Source organism: Conger conger, chromosome 3 (genome assembly GCF_963514075.1).
Source record: "Conger conger chromosome 3, fConCon1.1, whole genome shotgun sequence".
Lineage (NCBI taxonomy): Eukaryota > Metazoa > Chordata > Actinopteri > Anguilliformes > Congridae > Conger > Conger conger.
In genome coordinates, this window is record NC_083762.1 from 79,487,718 (window position 1) to 79,508,930 (window position 21,213).

A 21,213-nucleotide genomic window follows, 5' to 3' on the forward strand; every position below is an offset into this window, starting at 1 on the left:
TTTTGGTTTAAAATTAAAAATTACTTTAATTGTCGTTAAAAATTACAGATCATGTAAACGATTGGGCTAATTAAGCGCAGAGGTTGGACTGAAATCCAGAAACGGATCACGGCCCGCCTTGCCCATCCCTGGTCCCTTTGAATCAAATTCCTTCAGACCCTCAAGTGTTTGCCGACGGCTTTTCACGCTCAAAGCCTCTGAAAGCTCAAAGCTCGGAGCGAGTCTGGAGCTTAGCCGCTCTGTAGATGTGGCTCAGAGCTCGGGGTGAGTCTGGAGCTTAGCCGCTCTGTAGAAGTGGCTCAGAGCTCCACCCGAGTCTGGAGCTTGGTCGCCCTGTAGATGTGGATGTCCCTCTGGGCCTCGTAGTGGACCTCCTCCACGGCGAAGCTCCGCCGCAGCGCGGCGAGGAAGGTGCGGTCGCGGTCGTAGCGGATCCTGCAGGCGAGCAGCACCGCGGTCCTGGCCGAGCTGAGGTGCTCCAGGGTCCGCAGCAGAGCCGGGAACGTCTCCTCCAGGTACACGATGTCCGCCCCGAGGACCAGGTCGTACCCGCCCGCCGGGAACCGCTCCAGGCCTTCCCCCCAGGTCAGCTCCGACACCACCGCTGCCCCCTGCTGGTCGGGAGGTATGTTGTCCCGCACGTTGGTCCGCAGGAGGTCCAGGGCCGGCTCCCTGTCCGTGATCGTTACTCTGGCACCTGGGGGGGGAAGGATTTGGGCGGTTAGCCCTGTTCACACGACACTGCAGACACGCTAAGCACACAGCGGGCGATGCCAGCTGACTATTTTTTAAACCTTTTTTCACAAATAATGCGATTAGAATGTTCTTAACGTGAACTGGTAAATTTAAAGCAGTTCGTGTTAAGAACTCTAGATTTACAAAAAAGGGTTATATCGACATTATACTGTCCTGTCGGGAATACAAACTGGACATGTACAAATAATTTCAAATCCGAACATTCTGGTTGAAACGGAAAACAAAGTACCTGGCAATCCTCCCTGGAACAGTTCCTTAACAGGATGAGCCACCCTGTATCCCCATGACTTGGTGAATCTTGTGAGTGTATATGTGTGTGTGTATGTGTGTAAGTATGTGTGTGTGAGGGTGTGTGCGGTGTGTGTTTGTGTGTATATGTGTGTGTGAGTGTGTGTAGTGTGTGTGTATGTGTGAGTGTGTATAATGTGTGTGTGTGTGTGAGTGTAATGTATGTGTGTATATGTGTGTGAGTGTGTGTATGTGTGAGTGCATGTGTATAATGTGTGTGTGTGTGTGTGTGAGTGTGTGTGTGTGTGTGTATGTGTGTATGTGTGTACTCACCTAGCAGCGCTGCCACAATGCCTGCCAGCCCTGTGCCCGCTCCCAGCTCGATGGCAGCCTTGCCCCCCAGCTCAATCTGCCCCAGCTCCAGGTACATGCACAGCACCACCGCCTGTCCAGAAACAGAGCCACACTCATCAGGGTTTACCGGTCACAGGTAAAATAAATTTAATTTATCAACTTTGTACAATTAGAGTAAACTTGTCTGAGTTTGTCTAGATTACATATCCTTGGTAATACTGCGTGTTGTACAGATCTAATTACAACATCACATATAGGGGCCAACACCACCAAATTCTATGTACATTGATAATTGATATCAAGAATAAAAACTCAGCAATTTGAAGTAACTGAATAGTTCGGCTGTCCCAGTCAGATTAAGCTCACTGGTGTACCGTGTGTCGTGTACCCGCACAACAAATCAATTTTACACGGTAGCAACACTCACCGCATCCCAGACCACCGCGGCCACTCCAAGCCGGTTCCAGTCCTGGGTAAGACGCACCCGGCGGTTTGCGAAGTGAAATTCCACCGAAGTATCGTGGAGTTTGGAGAGAGCAGGCAGAGAACTCCGATCATAGGGTACCAGTGCCATCATCTACAGAAGCCTTTGACAAGAACACGAAAAACATAATCGTAAATCACACTCAATGTAACATTGGACAAAAATGAGAGAATAACTCGTTGCTATGCTGACAATATGTAATTAAACATTTGTATATAGGTTGCGCAAGACTTATTTGTACGCCAACATCAACGAATACTTACTACTACTAACTTGGCAGTTGAATCATAGACTGAGTTGAACGCATGTCTTGCATTGGGTAAATCTGATTTGCCCATTCTCAGTCGGCGATTCGTCTTTAGCTAACTTAGCGAAATTCTGTTTTATTGACCATTGGCTTAAATTGTTACATTTTGTTAGCGCTGCTAGTAGCTATTCGTTTTCGTTACAATATACAATTGTATGTAGCTATCATATGAAGCTGAATTGATCGTAAATGAGACCACTCGAAAGAGAGAAAATGAAATGGAACATAGATATTCACTAGCACCTAGCCTAGGTACCGAACCCAGTACCCACATTCCAGACTGAAGAAGCTCGTCGCAACTGAAGCTATCGTGCGTTGGTTTAATATGCCATCTAGCTAAGTTACATTTTCTTGCGAAAGAACACACTTAGCTAGCAAGTTGACAGCTATGCGAGTTAGCTATTTGCTGCTCTATAATGCGGTTTGCTAGTAGCGTACTACTGCAAGTGAATCTGCTGCCAGTGCCTCGGGCAAGAGGCTCGCTGGCTACATATTTCCTAAACTTTCACGAGTCCCTTGTAGCCAATGAAACCAGGTCCGTTAAAATTAATAAACAATTTCATAGACGGATGACTTTTAAGAACTTTTTCAAAGCACGGCTGCAACAAGTTACTGTTGCTTTAAGAATTTAGTGGACAATCCTTTATCCAATCAGATCGAAAAATGTATTTAATCAAATAGTAGACCTCGGTTTCAGTTTTGAGGGTGGTGCGAATTGACTGACACAAAAATGGATCAGTAATAAAAATGTGTGAATAATTTGACATTATTTAGACAAATAAGATGACAGATTTGTGTACGTAGGTGGCAAATCAATGCGTGACCCTTTTGAGTGGCATGCGTTTTAGCCAATGACTGACGGGTATTGGTTTATTTTGATTATCTGCCCAATAGTTGTTGATGGAATTTAGAAATGGGAGTGTCTTGCATTCCTGCCAGGTAGCGGCGTTAGGGACAGATGGCGTTGGTGGCGGGGAGTGGATCACTGAATTGGCCGGCAGGGCGGAGGGGATAACGGGGGATCCTCGTTACCGGACCGGGGATAACGACCGAGTTCCGAGAAGGCTCAAGCAGGATAAAGACTCGCATGTCCTCCGGCTTGGAAACACTTTGAACGAAAAGAAGGGCGGACACCTTTGGAAGGCCCAAAGCCTCGGGATATAGTTGGCGTTTGATCCTACTCTGGACGATTGGGAGGGGAATAGTCTCGGAACACTTTACGGTGGAACACTGGAGACCTCGGATTTAATGTTGGAAGGGCATGTCGGGAAGCGAGCTAGCTAGCTAATACATTCTTTCCCTTGATTTCAGCTACGGCATTAGGACAGAAAGTGACTTAAATGTTCTGTAACGTTGACCAGTTTTATTAGATTTTTTTTTACTGATTTTCTATCTAGATAGTCGTTTTTAAATAATGTGGCTTGCTTGTATTATAAGTTAGCTGGGAAGACACTGAACTACAGAATGCTTGAGTTGCCGACTGTATTAGTGACCATATTCAGTAGTTAGGTAGCAGTCTGTTTGAGCAGCATAGATTGTTTGGTTAGTTGGCCTGTTCTGATTTTAAGGTGAACCGTTTGTAAGTTAGCTGACTTGATAACTTTTCTGCGACCAACAATTTATCCTTTGCAGCAGTTAAATCGATTCGCTAGAACGGTAGCGAGGCGCCTTAACTGCTAACTTGCACCAATACCAGAACCAAATGTGGGTAAGAACACACCCTAGTATTATAGAGACAGGCATGTTACTAAATTTGGATTATCAATTGTGTTAGTTATTTGGCTGAAACAATTATTTCGTATATAGAACATTACACATTGCATTTCTGGTCTTGTATTGAAATCAGTTTCCAATTAAGTACACGCTCCAATTGGATATCGATCGCCATAAAGTTATTCGTTAATGTAGGTGTGAACATTGGAGACGTAGCTAGCAGGCTAGCCGGAGAACGCCTGTCGACACAGCCGGAGATCCGTAGTGTTAAGACTGTGTGAAGTTGGGGAATGGGCAATACGGTGGCATGCTGCGTCTCCCCACGGGGGAGCCCGAAGATCACCCGACCGCCAGACCGTCAGGAGGACTACCAGGTCAATACCGACCTGAGTGAGGACACGGGCCCGTACCTGCAGCACATCAGCGACAGAGAGGTGCCGGACGGTAGGTGGCATAACATTCGCACCTGCATCTGCCCCAGTGATTTTTTTGGGGGCGAACCCAGGACAAGCCCAGACAACTGGCGGGTTGTGTTGACAAAATAGCGTTTTGTAGGCGTATGAATGGTTTTTATTATGCATGTAAACCTGACACGTTCCCATAATCTCAATCCATTCTCGCCTCTCACGTACCGCGTTCAACTTCTAAGAACACAAAACAGTTGGTATCTGTGATAAGATGAACGTGCGTTCCATAACACCGTGCTTTTTACAGACATTTACGCAGTGTATCTCTTTCCTACATTAACCGTTACTCTTTGTCCCAATTCAAAAGGACTGAACTTTATTGCTCATTGACCGCTTTCTCACAAAAACCTTTTAGAGCTTTTATAGACTGTCTCGTGAATACTGTGATTGTACAGACTCAATGACGAGCATAACTGTCAACGATGTGTTGAAGCATATGTAACTAGTACAGTCAAAATGGTTGTTCGTTTCCATTGATCAGACATAGCCTCACTTTATGCATCAATGGATTGTACATGTGGGATCCATATTTGACATCAAAGTCATGGCTGGCATTGATGTCGGCGGTCACTTAAGGCTCTTTCAGCTGTCGATGTTCTGCGTTACTTTTGCTCGCCCGGGTTAAGTTCTTACTGCCAGTCACAGAAATAGGCCCCTGAAAATGTCCAGCTGACTCCGTAATCCGTGTAGGCCGCATTCTGAAGCGTCAGCTGGTGTCGCCGCGGATCTTAAGACATTCCCGCGTACCTGAGCCGGCAGTGAGCGCTCTACCTGCTGGGAACTTGGGAGCGGGGCGACCCCGGGAATGGTTGGGCTTCCAGGAATTCCGTCGGCTATTCCTGGAATTCTGAATATTTGGAGTCTGCTGGACAGCTGTCGCATCGCATAGGTTGCAGGCTAATCTCGTGGTGGCCGAAGTGATGAAAACAAGACATTCCTGCTTGCCGTTCGCAAATGAGTTTGGGTAAAATGGATATGCGTAGAAACGCATGCGAATGCGAGTGGTTACTGAACACTTTGTTTTGACTTACTATACACATGGCTATGACACAAGTGGCAGGCCAACAACTGGTGTAAGTTATTCATGCAACGCACAAGCTTGTTGTCAATTATACAGAGAAAAACTTGTATTAACTCAAATAATAGAGTACATTTCACATCAAAAGGTGCTTTTAAAAAACAAACCAGTGTGGCTGCATATAAACTTTGAGAGTTGAATTAACCCTGAATGTTTTTGCTCTGTATATTCTCTAATAGTCAAAAGTTCTTCGGCAGGAACATGATGGATATTTCAGCCGACATGGCGATCAGAAACCTGTGGGAGTTTAGCCGATTTATAAATGGGACCCGGTGGACATTTCTTGATTTTTGAAGTTATGCAGCTCATGATCTTAATCTCTCCCGAGCCTGTAGGTTATTGTGTGTCTTTTCCGGTCCGGCATCTGGCCAATGTTTTGAAGCTGTGTGTGGCTTTATTTTATTAACAAGTAGTGTCGCAGGCAAGTGCTGTTGGGGTCCTTTCAAAGTTCAGGACTTAATTTGTCGTTGTGCTACGGAGCTTGGGACCTGTCACAGTGCGCACGCTGGTAATGCATTACGCTGGTTAGCCCGTCGAAGAGCGAGATCCCAAACATCTGATCAGAACGTTCCTAACCGAACATTCTAACGCTGAACAATCACCGCGTGTAATGGAAAGCAGTGGAGTTCTAGAACACTCGGACTTTTGATGAAAAAACATTCCAATCCCCCCAAAAAAAGAGAAAAGGGTAAAGGTCATGGTATTGCAGTCTTGGTTACAGAGCACTCTGGGAAACATCGCTGGAGCTGTCACTCAGAAGTGACGATTTATGAGTGACCCGCGTTATCATGTGGTAATTGCTGTGAACTGATTTGTGCAGGGAGAGGCGGTTAGGGGGCAGAAGTTAAGTGCATATTAGGAAATGGCGGAACCCACTCTGTTCAGAGCGCACACGTTGTCAGACAGTGACTGGTGAAAGGAATGCACATCTATCCAACCACTTTCACTGCGTTTTCATGATTTCATGTTGAACAACCCTTTGTGCAAACAAACTAGATTCCCCCCCTGGGCAAGAATGTGACACAGCCCATAGGGCAGCCAGTTCAAATCCAGATGCAACCCCCCCCCCCCCCTGGGGCCCTCTGACTCAAAGACTGGGTCCCATCCAGATCTGTGTCCTCCTCTGCTCTCCCACCATGTGAATTAAGTGAACACATTCATAATTTCCTTTTAAAATTAAATAGGCCTACTAGTCACATCTCCTTCACTGTCTGTCGTAATTGTTCATTAGTTGGATTTGCCCCATATTCAAGTCTTTTACAGACTGCCTCAGCTCTCTTGTGAAGGGATGAACTAATCTAAGGCTTTGGAAATCTAAGACTATCTTTAGCCTGTTACTGTTTGTGAAAACAGACTGCCAAGTTTAAACGCTTCTGAAGGCTGTTGAAGGCAAGCTGGACGGACGCTGGCTGATGGAAGTTTTTTATTTTTTCGCAGCCTGCTTAGTCTAGGTCACCATGACCTGAGAAAGAGTGTTGCTAAATAGGGTCTCGGGAGTGAATTTTTATTGGGCTAGCGCAGGGATCTTCTGATCTGAAGCGATAGCTCGGAAGTGATGCTGGTCGTCCAAGAAGGCCGGAGCCTGCAGTCCATCCCTGTATCAGAGAAAAGATGTGTGGTGTATTTTTAAACGCCCGCGGAGGATCAATGAAAGCTCTGTGTACACGGTGTCTTGAGATTTCCAGCAACAACCAGCCCTGTGTTCTCGTAGCGAGATTGTGACGGCCATTTTAAGAGTCGTTAGGGCGAGGCTTTAAAAAAAAAAAAAAAAAAAAAAAAAAAAAAAAAACACCGGAAAGCAAGGGATGGGATTCTTTCATTTTGTTGAAAAGAAAGGAATGTGGATTACTGGAATCATGTCTCAATACTTCCGGATGCCTAATACAATAGGATCACAATTGCCTTTCAAGAAGATTAGACTAAACAAATAATGAGTAATACAAAATTTCCTTATAGGGAATATGCAATATATCGCCCCACCCCACCCCTACTGAACTGCGCATTAACTGTCCTTGGCCTTCGGCCTGTATCATGGGGGGGGGGGGAGGTAGCACCAGGTTTTACTCAGTGCAGTCATCCAGCTAACTGAGTAATCCTGCTTTGTGAGACAGGGCAGCCTGTAGCCTAGTGGCTGAGGTACATGACTGGGGCAGCCTGTAGCCTAGTGGCTGAGGTACATGCCTGGGATAGCCTGTAGCCTAGTGGCTAAGGTACATGATTGGCCCCCGGAAGGTTAGTGGTTCAAGCCACGATGAGATCCACACATTACATTATATTACATTATCGGCATTTTGGCAGACGCTCTTATCCAGAGCGACGTACAGTTGATTAGACTAAGCAGGAGACAATCCTCCCCTGGAGCAATGCAGGGTGAAGGGCCTTGCTCAAGGGCCCAACGGCTGTGCGGATCTTATTGTGGCTACACCGGGATTAGAACCACCGGGATTAGAACCACTAACCTTGTGTGCCCCAGTCATTTACCTTAACCACTACGCTACAGGCCACCCCACACAACTGTTGTGCTCTTGGGTGAGGCCCTTAACCCTGCATTGCTCCGGAGTGCATTGTCCCCCCCCCAGCCTAATCAACTGTAAGTTACTTTGGATAAAAGCATCCACTAAATAACAGATTATTGTCATTGTTATGACCCAGGGCCCAGGCCATGCCCGTTCAGTGAAAGCTGCGTTTCTTTACTCCTGGCGTTTGAGCTCAGGTAGCCCGCCCTGGTTCGCCCCCCCGCCCTGCCGTGGTTCCCCCCCCCTCGCGGTAGACCGCCGGAGAGATAGCCGCTGTTTTCACACACCGCGGGTCAACCCCCGGCCCACCGGGGACCTATTCTTCTCCTGTTCCCCCCCCCGGAGGACCTTCCAGCCACAACAATGGCAGCGATCAATAGCGCTCTTATCAGATCTGTCTGTTACCTGGGCTGTCTGTGCCCTTATTAAAGGTCACTCCCGTAGCTTAGCCTAAATGTTAGCCATTGTCTGTGTGTACAGCAGGGTCTTTATTGAGCCGGCTGGGGGTCAGCGCTGTGTTTCAGAGCTAAAGGGCTGTGTCCCACCCAGGGTCCACAGATATATTGTCCGACCCTCAGAGGCTGTTTATTCACTGCTAATTCACAGCGCTCCGCTGCCATTCTGCGCCGGGTGAATCGCAAGCCCTCCTTGGGTCTGTGTACGCTTTATTTTAAAGCGTTTATTTTTGAATGAGACGCCAACAGGCTCAAATAAGGCTTGACCCGTCCGCACTAGACAGGAATGGCATTGGCAGAGAATGTGTCACACGGCTAACTTCTTAGAAAAAAAATCTCAAACCAAATGCACTATTATGTCATAAATCTGCATGTTTCAGGCAGATGAAGTGTTTAATGGAAAGCCACACAGCTGTATAAAGCACGGGCCCATGTAAGCAATTTGTGCTGAAGAGGACTAAAGTAGAGTAGGACCATCACTGGGTGGAAAAATGTGGGACTCTTTCTTTTTTTGGGCTTCTAATGCCAACCAAATAAACTTTAATAAAGAGTTATAGTGTGCTTTAGGGGCTGCCATAGAAACCCAGAGAGCCCATTTACTCTAGTTGCAACCTAAAGACACTTTTCAGTCTAATCTACTTCATCTGTTTTAATGTAATAATGGAGCCGGGAAGAGCTCCAGAGGTAGCCTCTCGGCTTGTTTCTCTCTGGATACCCAGCTCCAGTGTGTGTGCTGCTGGCCCACGTCACTCTGCACATATTCCCGGCAGATTAGGCTGGCATGCTCGGTGTGGGAAATAAACACACCTTCGCCAGGAAGAGTGGAGTCAGGTTGGCGGTTAGGGTTTGGAAGAGTAGAGTCAGGTTGGCAGTTAGGGTTTGGAAGAGTGGAGTCAGGTTGGCGGTTAGGGTTTGGAAGAGTAGAGTCAGGTTGGCAGTTAGGGTTTGGAAGAGTGGAGTCAGGTTGACAGTTAGGGTTTGGAAGAGTAGAGTCAGGTTGGCAGTTAGGGTTTGGAAGAGTAGAGTCAGGTTGTCAGTTAGGGTTTGGAAAAGTGGAGTCAGGTTGACAGTTAGGGTTTGGAAGAGTAGAGTCAGGTTGTCAGTTAGGGTTTGGAAAAGTGGAGTCAGGTTGACAGTTAGGGTTTGGAAGAGTAGAGTCAGGTTGGCAGTTAGGGTTTGGAAGAGTAGAGTCAGGTTGTCAGTTAGGGTTTGGAAGAGTAGAGTCAGGTTGTCAGTTAGGGTTTGGAAAAATGGAGTCAGGTTGACAGTTAGGGTTTGGAAGAGTAGAGTCAGGTTGGCAGTTAGGGTTTGGAAGAGTAGAGTCAGGTTGTCAGTTAGGGTTTGGAAGAGTAGAGTCAGGTTGTCAGGGTTTGGAAGAGTAGAGTCAGGTTGTCAGGGTTTGGAAGAGTAGAGTCAGGTTGTCAGTTAGTGTTTGGAAGAGTGGAGTCAGGTTGTCAGTTAGGGTTTGGAAGAGTGAAGTCAGGTTGGCAGTAAGGGGCTTGTTTGGGTATGTGGTTATGCCCCTAGGGCTCAGTCAAGCATTTAGGAGCAATGTCAGAGCCAGATATGTTACTCCTGGCTGAAGTTCCCCCCGCTTATTGCAAGGGCAGTTGGAATGTTGACGGGAATGTCTCTAGAAATATTCCTGGAGGGAGGGAGGAGATGTGCCAGTCTGAGTTTTGATACACATACTGTATATATTTGTAAGTATCATTAATAACAAAAAACAATGCTCAAAAGGCAGGATGGGATAGATGTAATTTCCTAACGCTAACATCAGCCTGCTCTCCATCAAGGCATATCAGCACAGATCTCTGACAACATGCTACATATTTGTACATGTTATATACATGACGTGTTTTTCCTGCATATATTCACAATACTCTGCAGTTAAATATTCTTAGATTGCAGGACATGCGCGCAATCACTTCATGTGTGGTTTATCATTTCCAAAATGTACACGAGTGAATGATTGGTCGTGGCAAAGAATGGAAATTTGAGCAGAAACCTGTGTACATGCTACCATCTGGGATTTGGGTTTCACAGCGTACCTGTGTTGTATTTAGTAGTGTGGTCAGACCACCGGCCTCTTAGCCAGAACAACCCTGCCTGACTCATCCCGGAACAATCTTCACTTGAATTTCCCCTCTGTCTAATAGGAACAAGACTCTGTGTCAGGTTCTGTCAGCTAATACAGGTAAGGCAGAGTCAGAAAATCTGACTGACTGGTCTGAGAGATATGGCCTAAATTTGCGGTCTTATTATTTCTATCTTTTCCTAGGTCTCCTTGCCCAAAAAAGTATCGTTTTCAGTTGCAGGGGAACCCAGGGTGACGTGGCAGTGGTGCAGTCTCTGGAGAGTGTTTTGGCTCCTCACAGACCCGCGCTGCACGAAGTCATCAGTTTTTCCCGTTTGAATAAAAGAGCTTCTGCGCTAATCTAGTCGCTGAGCAAGACCTTTTTTTTTTCTTTTTCTTTTTAAGTGCCAGGCTCATGAATTTAAAAGTGCTGCCTCATTGGATTGTAATTCTCTGTGTTGTAGTTCCGTCGGGTCCAACACAACCGCAGCTGAACCACAGCAGAACCACAACAGAACCGCTACTGAACCGCAGCAGAACCACTACAAAACCCCAACCAAACCATGACCGAACAACTTCAGAATGCACAATAACATCCACTCAGCTGTTGGGCCCTTGAGCAAGGCCCTTAACCCCGCACTGCTCCAGGGTGGATTGGACCCTGCTTAGTCTAATCAACTGAAAGTCGCTTTGGATAACCGCCTCAACTGTGAATAGCAAATTATTTCTCAGTACAACAAAAAACCCCCATTGTCTGGCCTGTCTCTGTCCACGCCCCCCTGTCCCACACCGGTCCCGGTACCCCAATCACAGCGGGACGTTACGGGGTCCCGTCCCATCCCGGCTGCCCTCTCCTCCGGTCCCTGACACTCAGGCTCATGAATAAGGTTGCAATACGAGGAGGCAGTCTGATTACTGGGAACCTGCTTCAGCTCTGCATCGCCTGATCTTTCTGCATTCAGATGCTTTCCTACGCTTTACTGAGCTCTTTACTGGAACCCGTGTAACACTCTCAAAAAGTGCAAGCCCTGCCTTCTGGTCCCCTTGGTTGGCTCAGTTACCAGGCGAGATGAGGTGAGCACTGAAAAGTATTTGGATCCAAAACTATGACGTATATGACCCAGGTCTGAAGGGACCCGTTTGAAGCCAGTCAGTCACTGACGCATAGTCACTCAGTCACCGTCTCTTCCAGCGTCAGAAGCGGATAGTCGTATAATAATGCTGCCGTTGGCCCTTTGAGTTTCGGGAATTAAAATTAAAATGTTTTATAACCCCTTCTCTCTTCTTCCTTCTTGTAAAGACATCGTCAGATGGGGGTGGGGGGACAAAGTCTGACTGAAATTGTTTAAACACTCCACAAAAGCAGCATCTGACTGATGAGTCAAACCTGGAGTAAAATTAAACCGCCTGGTGACAGTGGCCTGATTCCTCCATGTCCTTGGGCATCCTTACAGCAGCAGGGTTCTGGTCACGCGGACAGTGCTGATCACAAACGGGTTAAATTGCACAGCGTAGAATAATATGACCAATGTGTCCACGTACATGGTAAAAAGGTTGGTAATTGGTAATTGTAGTTGGTAATTGGTCATTATCATTAAAGGTTAAGCCGTCATTAACCTTTCGGATGCCTCCTGAAGTGTGCCCGAAATATGCAATTTGTATAAAGTATGCATCGTATACCATTTTGCCACATGGGATATAGACTGCAAGGCCATCTTTAAAAGCAATAATAAGAAAAATAACTTGACATATTGTGAAATGAGACTTAAGATATGGGATCAGATAATAGTGCTTTGCTTCCCTGAAAAAGGCAGTTGTGCATCGTGTGTGTGGTGGGCTGTGACCTGTGACCTGTGACCCTTGACCCTTTCAGATTTGGCTCCAGAGTCCAACCCCTCGGACCACGCCCGGGCCAGCACCATCTTCCTCTACAAGTCCCAGACGGACGGTGAGTACCGGACCCGCCCGACCTGCCCCAAAACCCAGAACCAATCCTGTGAGAGCGTCAACTGCAGGGGTCTCGAACCCAACCCAACCCACCCGAGAACACAGAACCAATCCAGTGAAAACGTCTAGTGCAAGGATCTCGAATCCAGTGCTATGGAGGGTCGTGTGTATGCATGCTGGTCTCTATTCCAGACTCACAGATATACATATAAAATCTAAATGTGTTATTTGTGTTGTCTGAATAACAACTGTTGCTTATATGCTGTGCTTTAATGCAGTTAAATGCATATGGCTGAATGAGTTAATTGGAATCAATTAAGGCAGCGTTAATTGGTTGGAAGGAAAACCTGCGTATACATGGCTGTCTCCGTGGCAACGAGTTTGAGTTGGGTCTACTGAGAGGAGAGGAAGGGGGGGGGGGGTGTGTAGCAAGGTTGTGAACTGTACACAGGAATCAAATCCTTCGGCAGTATATCAGCTTATCCCGCCCGTTTAGCTCTGTTGTGCTTTAATGGTGAAACTCGAGAGCGCGGCTCTCTTGTTGTCGTGTAAGGCTAGAACCCCGGAGCAGAACAGGCGTTTAGCACGTCGGGTACAAAGCGGCGGGACGGATGGCGTAACCGGAGAGGCGCGTTTCGGACGGGCCCTTCCTCTGCTCTCGTGTTACCGGGCGGTGCGCTGCGGAGGCTGCTCTGCGGCCGCTGGCCCAGGCGGGCGTGTGAAGTGTCAGTGGGGACGTGAAGCCGCCTCTCCGGTACTCGTTTCCCTTTGAGGTGTGTGTGTGTCCCTCCCAATTGTTTGAAGGAGTTGATAGTTGATGTTAAGCAGGATTAACCTTTTGAAGAGGAGGTTTTCCCGCCAAGCTCTGAGTCAGTGTTCTAGGACTCCCATCGCTTTCGGGTTGCCTGTACATGGTGTGACGGCAGCATTAAACTATTCAGTTAAAAAAAACAAAAAAAACATTCTGATCACGTGTTTGAGATTTCGCGCTTTAAAGGGTTTAATGTCGGGGGGATATAGGATTCAGATTTTTGACGCGGCCAGAAGGATTTTGACTCGTACGTAACGCAAATGCCGCTCTGTCAGCTAGTGTCTCTGTACTGGAGTTGGATTGTCAATTCACGGTCCTCGTTCACCCTGCCTTTACCTGGGGAGTCAGGTGTGAAGCCAGTCGGTAGCACTAATTGCTCAGTTAATTACCGAGGAGGAAAGGAAACCAGGATGTAGATTTGAGGGCCAGATCGGATTAGCCCTGCTGCACTGTGCAGACTAGCAGTTAAACTCCTGGCACTATTGACATCATATTTGTGGCACTGAGTCACCGGAATGTGCTTGTTGCCGTCGGCGATGTGGTTTTCATTCAGGGCCTGTGGGTGCCCTTGACCGTAATCATGAATAAACATTCAGGAGAGCCTCGGGCAGTGTGTGTTGTATGGAGAATCCGTGAAGGACGTGCACGCGCACACACACACACACACACACACACACACACACACACACACACTTATCACTGACCCACCGCAGTGTTGAGTTTTGGGTTACTCCAATACTCTACCCCTAAAGGCAGGCTCTTATAGTCTCACACACACACACACACACACATACACACACACACTTACCACTGACCCACCGTAGTGTTGGGTTACTGCAATACCCCTAAAGGCTTGCTTTGATAGTCTCTCTCTCTCTCTCAGACGCACACACACACACACTGCTCTAAATCATTGTTCAGAGAAGCTTTGCAAGCGGGGCCGCACAGGCCCTCTTCCCACAGATCAGTCGGGGACTGGAGCCTTTGTAAGTCAGCCCTGTGGTTCACACCCTTCCTGCCATTCTTGTTGGGAAAGGAAACCGATTTTTAGATCCGATTTTTTCCTTTTCCCGGGGACCGAGAAGTGAAATACAGCGCCGTGTGCTTCAGACCCGGGTCAAATACGTCATCCTTTTGGATTCAAATACTTTTCTGCGCTTTAATGTGCTTGTCTGGTGTATTTGAGCCTGTAAAATGCTCTTATAAAGTGCAAAACCCCGCCTTCCGGTCCTCTTGGTCGGCTCAGTTGTGCCAGGCAAGATCAATCGAGCGCAGAAAAGCATTTGAATGTGAAACGGTAGTGTGTTTCTCCCAGGTCTGGGGTGTTGAAGTGATTTTGGTTAAAATGGCGTTAGCACGTACAGCAGCTCCTCCGTGTGTAATGCGCTTCAGAACGCTTTTTTGGTTTTGTCTTTAACGCGGCCTCTCTTTCTGCTTCTCTTCCAGTGCGGGATAAAAGGAAAAGTAATCACATAAACCACGTAAGTAACACAATGAAAGATGTGCTCTAATCTTTAGTGTATATAATTAAGGGGAAAAGGATGTCTGGGTGATCTGAATTCGTCTACTAAACTGTTTGACTGTGAAAACGATAGACTGACTGTGGTCATAAAAAGGGGGGCGGGGGGGAGGAGCGATAGCCTTCGTAATTGAATTAGTTTTGAACGCCCCCCAGCATGCTTTGCATTCCTGTTCATTCCGGGGCAGTACACCCCCCCCCCCCCCTCCCCACAGCAGTGAAAGGGAGAATAATTGTGGTGGGGTGGGGGGGGCGAGGGGGGGGTCAGATTCTTTACTGATTGCCCACAGTCTGCCCACATGCCTGCAAAATGACTGTGTCCATCACACTCTGTGAGGCCGGTGTGTCTGTCTCTCTAATGTGTGTGTATGTAGGTGGTGTGTGTGTGTGTGTGTCTGTCTGTCTGTGTCTGTCTGTCTGTGTCTGTCTGTCTGTGTGTGTCTGTCTGTGTGTCTGTGTGTGTGTGTGTCTGTGTGTGTGTGTCTTTCCTATGCTGGAGACCGCAGTTCTCTTGCAGAGACCCAGACTGTGGTGGATTATATTACTTTGTGGCTGGACTGGCTCTCTTCCCAGCTCATTGATGAATAAAGGCTAGTGAAATAAGCGGGCTGGCAGGGCACATGTGGGGATGGAAAAATCTCACCTAAAGCCTCCCAGAATGCACTTCTGCCCTGCGGCTGTGTAACCCTGCACGTTCAGGGCCAGGAGGAAGGTCAAACCAAACCAAACCAAACCAGTGCACGTGCAGACGTGGTGACATGACAACGTTTTCAGGCCGTGTGTTTCCACACCGGGTTCAGAAGACTAGACCCAGGCAGTCAGCACCACTCATCTCATTACCCACCCGGGGTTTGGTCCCCGGTCAGAATGCTAACGGTAGCGCAGCCACATAGCCCTAGTTCTGTTCATTTACTTTCGTTGGTTTTGGCACCAAAAACCCGCCCTTGTTCATTTCCTTTGGCGAGGGATCTCAGTGGTGGCGTGAGCTTATAGAGCGAGATAATTACCTTTCCATTACTGAGCTGTGATAAAGTGATGTTGAATTATATATAAACCTGTTGTGAATAAAATCCAGTAATTAATACAGCTTTTAATAACTGGGTGACTACATATTCCACAATTTCTCCATTTAGTTTACAATTACTGTTCTCCAACAGCTCTTATGCTGTGCCAATTGTATTCTGAGGTACTATATTTATCTAGTGGTGTTTTACAGTAAACGGGCGAAACATTAATGAGAACGGCTAAGTATATCACCGCAACAAATACCGTGTTGAGATTTTGAATGACTCCCAACGGGATAAGAACGGTTCTCATTCGGAGGACGGCGTGCTCCCCCTAGTGGCTGCCAGTGGCCATGGCTTCAGGGGAGATTGACAGGGCCATACACTGCTGCAGAGTCTATATGAGCCTCACTCTTATATGACCAGTTACAACATGCGCTGTCACCCGACACGCTGACATTTACGGCCATTATATGCGCGTGCGTATCGGTATGATCGTGGGTTATTTATAGTCGATTTGTCTGAGCCGTATTTCAAACGACCGGACTCGTGGTGAGGAATGTGTCATAGTTTCTCCCCTCGAACAGGTGTGCAACAGCTGTGTGGCGACACTTTAAAACCAGACTTCGCCTTGGTTGGCGTTAACAATAATATTATACTGGTTTATGTAATATAAATACTATGAAGTTCTGTGGTGTACTGGCATAAGCTATTGCTTGCCGTTAGGATGTATTTTTTCATCGGTTTCAAAGGATTAGCCTTCTCTGTGCTCACCCCAATGCATCTTTGCAGTATCGGAAATAATCTTCGTCCCTTGTATCCATGTTTGCCTTCTCAACTGAACTGTGGTTTAGAGTCTCGACTGAGAGCTGACGTCACGGCTCACCTGGATACCTGCGATACCTGGATACCCCTCCCCACATGCTCATTGTGATTGCCTCGTCTTTCCCAGGTGTCGCCCGGCCCCCTCTCTAAGAAGTACAGCTCCTGCTCCACCATCTTTATCGACGACAGCACGGTCAGCCAGCCGAACCTCAAAAGCACAATCAAATGGTGAGATCGACTGACCGTCAAACACCTACCCGCTGGCTAGATATACTACGATTGACCCGGGGCGATTCTATAAGCTAGCGGTCGCAGCCGTTAACGTAGCGTACCGTACAGTACAGTAAAGAGTGAGTGGAATTTTCACACGACGCCGTTCAGAATCTACGCTAGCTCTTCGCTTTTAACGACGGAGTCGGAGCTTAACGTAATTTTCCATAACGCAGTTATGCAATATTGGACTCCAATTTAATTGGAAGCTGTGGACCAAACCGCGTTGTTCGTCCCCTGCCGTTAAATTAGCATCACTTCGTTTCATTGCCATATTTTAATTTGAATAGTCTCATTACAGGTCATTAAATGAAAAATGCATCACGCTCGATATTAATTCTAATCTTCAGCGCCGATGCATTAAAAATGCTAATTCCGCGGAGTTATATTGCAGATCGCCGTCCCTCCGGCTATAGGTTCATTAGCACCGGCAGTAAAATATTGAATATGGTAATTTAGAAATTAATCCGAAAATGCAAAGTGAACAATTGAACCACACCGTAATTGAATGATTATGGGAATTAATAAATGAACACCGTAACGCCAGCGGTGTAAAAATGAAAGCCCATTAGGCTAATTCCATGTGACATCAACTTAACTACACTTCATATTTCTCTTACGCGCCAGTATCTCAGTTTAGAGATATTATCATATTTAGTAGTCCCTTTTGCGCACTTGTGTACCTACCTTTATTACATTGTCATGTATTCCTGCTGTAGACTAACCCTGGTGCCAGTTTAAATGGATAAATTTACTTCTTTGATATTTTGATATTGGATATGAAGAGGTCTATTAAATAATATTGGAGGTCATATTTTAAAAACGTTATCTTTTAGCATTGAGTAACTGTAAAATAGGAGCACCTTAATTTCTTGATCCATCCCTACACTTACGAGTATTTTTCTTATCCAGACGGCCTTACAGCACACATGCTATAAGATTAGGTGATCTCAAGTAACAGATACAAAAAATTCACGCCATAAAAAAAGAAGCATTATTGTCATGAATATCTGTGCTCTGAGAATGCCATGATGAAGGGTTAGTATTCATGAACATGACCTAGATAATGATGCTGGTCATGCAACGCATCCCTACAACCTCTGCCTGCCAGACTCCTGAGAGTGAGGTCAGTGTGCTATGTATGGCCCTCACTCCTGGTCCTGGAGAGCCGCAGGGTGTGCTGGGGTCCTCACTCCTGGTCCTGGAGAGCCGCAGGGTGTGCTGGGGTCCTCACTCCTGGTCCTGGAGAGCCGCAGGGTGTGCTGGGGTCCTCACTCCTGGTCCTGGAGAGCCGCAGGGTGTGCTGGGGTCCTCACTCCTGGCCCTGGAGAGCCGCAGGGTGTGCTGGGGTCCTCACTCCTGGTCCTGGAGAGCCGCAGGGTGTGCTGGGGTCCTCACTCCTGGTGCTGGAGAGCCGCAGGGTGTGCTGGGGTCCTCACTCCTGGCCCTGGAGAGCCGCAGGGTGTGCTGGGGTCCTCACTCCTGGTCCTGGAGAGCTGCAGGGTGTGCTGGGGTCCTCACTCCTGGTCCTGGAGAGCCGCAGGGTGTGCTGGGGTCCTCACTCCTGGTCCTGGAGAGCCGCAGGGTGTGCTGGGGTCCTCACTCCTGGCCCTGGAGAGCCGCAGGGTGTGCTGGTTTTGTTATTACTCAGCACTGATTAATTAAAGCAGTAATTACACAGTTAACTCACCTCACCTGGTTTCTTGGGTCTGACCAGGAGTGTACCCCATGAAGCAGGATTACAGAGTTAGCTGGATAAGTTCACAGAGTAAAACCCGGAACCCTTCCAAAACTGGAACATGGACTGAAGCAAAAAACTGCTATTCTGGGTTTTTAGGCCGAGAACTTATCCAGCTAACTGAGCGATCCTGCTTCGTGATACCCCCCCAGGAATGAGGCTCACAGTCCTGTGGTGGTGTCTGGTCTACCCTCTGAAGGCAGAGTCCGTCTCTTGGGCAGCCGTTGTCCCTGTCGATGGAGGCTGGACTGCATTGGGACTCGCTCCGTGTGTCCAGACACAATGAGCCCTACCTCAGCTGCCCTTAGCCTGAGAAATCCTCCCCACACAGACCGCTTCAGACAAAGCCAGCCAGCCACGCACACTAATGATATGTCATGTGATCTCACAGAATGCCTTAAGTACCAAAAACCCCAGAGGATTCTGGGAGATTTAACTACTGCTAACCGCCTGTCTCTCCCCCCTTCCTTTTCAGTGTGACGTTAGCAATATACTACCACATAAAAAACAGGTGAGTTTCAGATTAAAAGATGTTTTTAGCCCAATCGTAGTGTCGCTGAAATTGATCTTGATCTTGACGCGAGACCTGCGACCGGCCGTTCCCGTTGGATGAGGCGGTCGGCCCGAACGCAGTGCGCTCCAGAAAGGAATTCCTGCTCCGACCGCAGTCTGCCCGATTGTGTTCCACGCGCCGTGGATCACAGGAGGCTTTGTGTCGCGTGACGAGCTCACTGAGCGTGACGTGTGGGCGTTTCATCACCCTGCCCTGCATTTGTCTGGTGGAGGGAGCGGTGTGTGTGTGTGTGTGTGTGTGTGTGTGTGTGTGTGTGTGTGTGTGTGTGTGTGTGTGTGTGTGTGTGTGTGTGTGTGTGTGTGTGTGTGTGTGTGTGTGTGTGTGTGTGTGTTGGTGTGCACATGCGTGGGTCTGTGTGCGTGTGCGCGTGGGCGTGTGCGTGCGCGGGTGTGGGCGTGGGCGTGTGTGGGCGTGGGCGTGTGTGCTGGTGTGGGTGTGTGTGTGTGTGTGTGTGTGTGTGTGTTGGTGTGGGTGTGGGTGTGGGTGTGCACGTGCGTGGGTCTGTGTGTGTGTGCATATGCGTGTCTGGGTGCGTGAAGTGGCAGTGGTGTGTGTGTGGGGTGTGTGTTGGTGTGTGTGTGTTGGTGTTGGTGTGTGTGTTGGTGTTGGTGTGTGTGTTGGTGTTGGTGTTGGTGTTGGTGTTGGTGTTGGTGTTGGTGTTGGTGTTGGTGTGTGGGCGGTATTAACAGAATGTGTTTCTCTCCCAGGGACTCAGACCGGTCGCTGGACATTTTTGACGAGAAGAAGCACCCTCTCTCGGTGAGTGAGGGAGGGGGGGGGGACTGGTCGGGTACTGCGGCAGCGTATCTGTGTGTCTGGACCTTTCCGAAATGCGTGCATCACTTTGATTGGTTTGGGGCTCACCGATTGACAGGATATCACCGCCAACCTTTTTCGGGTTTTGTGAACTCTCCTGTTACTAGAGGCTGTCCCATCATTGACACAGCTGGCAGCCAGCTCTGTGTTTCTCTCTCACACACACACACACACACACACACACACACATATCTAAACTGCCTTCAATTGAAAGCAAAAATACCAAAATAATTGCTAACTAAAACTGTTTGACTCTTATTCCATGACATGTTGCGCCTGTATGTAAAATCTCCACTAGGGGGCAGTGTTGACTCATCAATATCACTCCCTCTTCCCCGCAAACACACAGGGATTGTCATTGCTTTTTACATAAAGAGAAACAACACTTTGCATTAGGAGATACTGTCCTGTTTCATGTGTATGTGCATTTGATGGAGAGGGTGTAAAGTTTTCATTGTGAATGTTGGCATGACTAGTTTATTCCACATTTGGCTCAGAATTGCCTTTTCATCTGTACACTGTGGGCGAGGTTTGAGAAATAAACGGAAATAAACAATTGCAGAAAATATGGCAGGAGAAAGGTGTACCAGTGACTAATGTGCAACAGGAAGGTGGGTGAGCTTAAAGTATGTGTGCTGTTAAAGAAAAAGAAAAAACCTGTGCATGTGAGAGAGTGGTGTGTGTGTGTGTGTGTGTGTGTGTGTGTGTGTGTGTGTGAGTGTGTGAGTGTGTGAGTGTGTGAGTGTGTGAGTGAGTGAGTGAGTGTGTGTGTGTGTGTGTGTGTGTGTGTGTGTGTGTGTGTGTGTGTGAGAGAGTGTGAGTGATCTGTGAACGGAGAGTAAGGTGTTCACACGTCTGCGCTCTGTTCCCAGAGGGAGCGGGTTCCTGAGGACTACTCCCGGATCGACCCGGAGCACAAGCTGATCTACCGCTTCGTCCGCACGCTGTTCAGCGCCGCCCAGCTCACGGCCGAGTGCGCCATCGTCACGCTGGTGAGGCCCTGTCAATCCCACGATCGCCACGGCGATCTGAACCCCTCACTGGTATTTTTTTTTTTTGAGCCAGTCATGTTTCGAGTGGCCACTAGAGGGCAGTATAACACCGTCCTGTAATTTCATGGGAAATGGCCCTAGCCCTTATCTCCTGAGTCTGTTCAGACTTCAGTTCGATTTCCAGGACTGAGAACAAACCTATACGTGTGAAAGATGATCTGAAACTGTGTTTGATATCGAATAAATAATGACATCTAAATGCTAAATTATGAATAAGTGGAA

General features: G+C 47.7%; 2 protein-coding genes across 5 annotated transcripts in view; one reads left to right on the plus strand and one right to left on the minus strand.

The window, feature by feature from the left end:
- mettl21a (methyltransferase 21A, HSPA lysine) overlaps positions 1 to 21,213 on the minus strand; it is a 201,695-nt gene continuing 180,482 nt past the window's right edge. The window contains exons 1-6 of one of the 4 annotated variants that reach the window (XM_061234847.1): positions 2,086 to 2,394; positions 1,766 to 1,925; positions 1,318 to 1,429; positions 295 to 697; positions 236 to 247; positions 1 to 150 (exon numbers count right to left, since the gene is read on the minus strand). In XM_061234847.1, coding sequence (XP_061090831.1) covers positions 300 to 697; positions 1,318 to 1,429; positions 1,766 to 1,915 — 660 coding nt within the window. In that variant the 5' untranslated portion in view covers positions 1,916 to 1,925; positions 2,086 to 2,394 and the 3' untranslated portion in view covers positions 1 to 150; positions 236 to 247; positions 295 to 299. The other 3 variants (XM_061234849.1, XM_061234846.1, XM_061234848.1) reach the window with 3 other exon arrangements.
- Positions 3,052 to 21,213, plus strand: part of ccnyl1 (cyclin Y-like 1) — a 23,607-nt gene continuing 5,445 nt past the window's right edge. Inside the window, exons 1-7 of the mRNA XM_061236881.1 lie at positions 3,052 to 4,286; positions 12,309 to 12,383; positions 14,640 to 14,674; positions 16,669 to 16,769; positions 19,025 to 19,060; positions 19,831 to 19,882; positions 20,812 to 20,931. Coding sequence (XP_061092865.1) covers positions 4,133 to 4,286; positions 12,309 to 12,383; positions 14,640 to 14,674; positions 16,669 to 16,769; positions 19,025 to 19,060; positions 19,831 to 19,882; positions 20,812 to 20,931 — 573 coding nt within the window. The 5' untranslated portion in view covers positions 3,052 to 4,132. The remainder of the gene's footprint in view (positions 4,287 to 12,308; positions 12,384 to 14,639; positions 14,675 to 16,668; positions 16,770 to 19,024; positions 19,061 to 19,830; positions 19,883 to 20,811; positions 20,932 to 21,213) is intronic.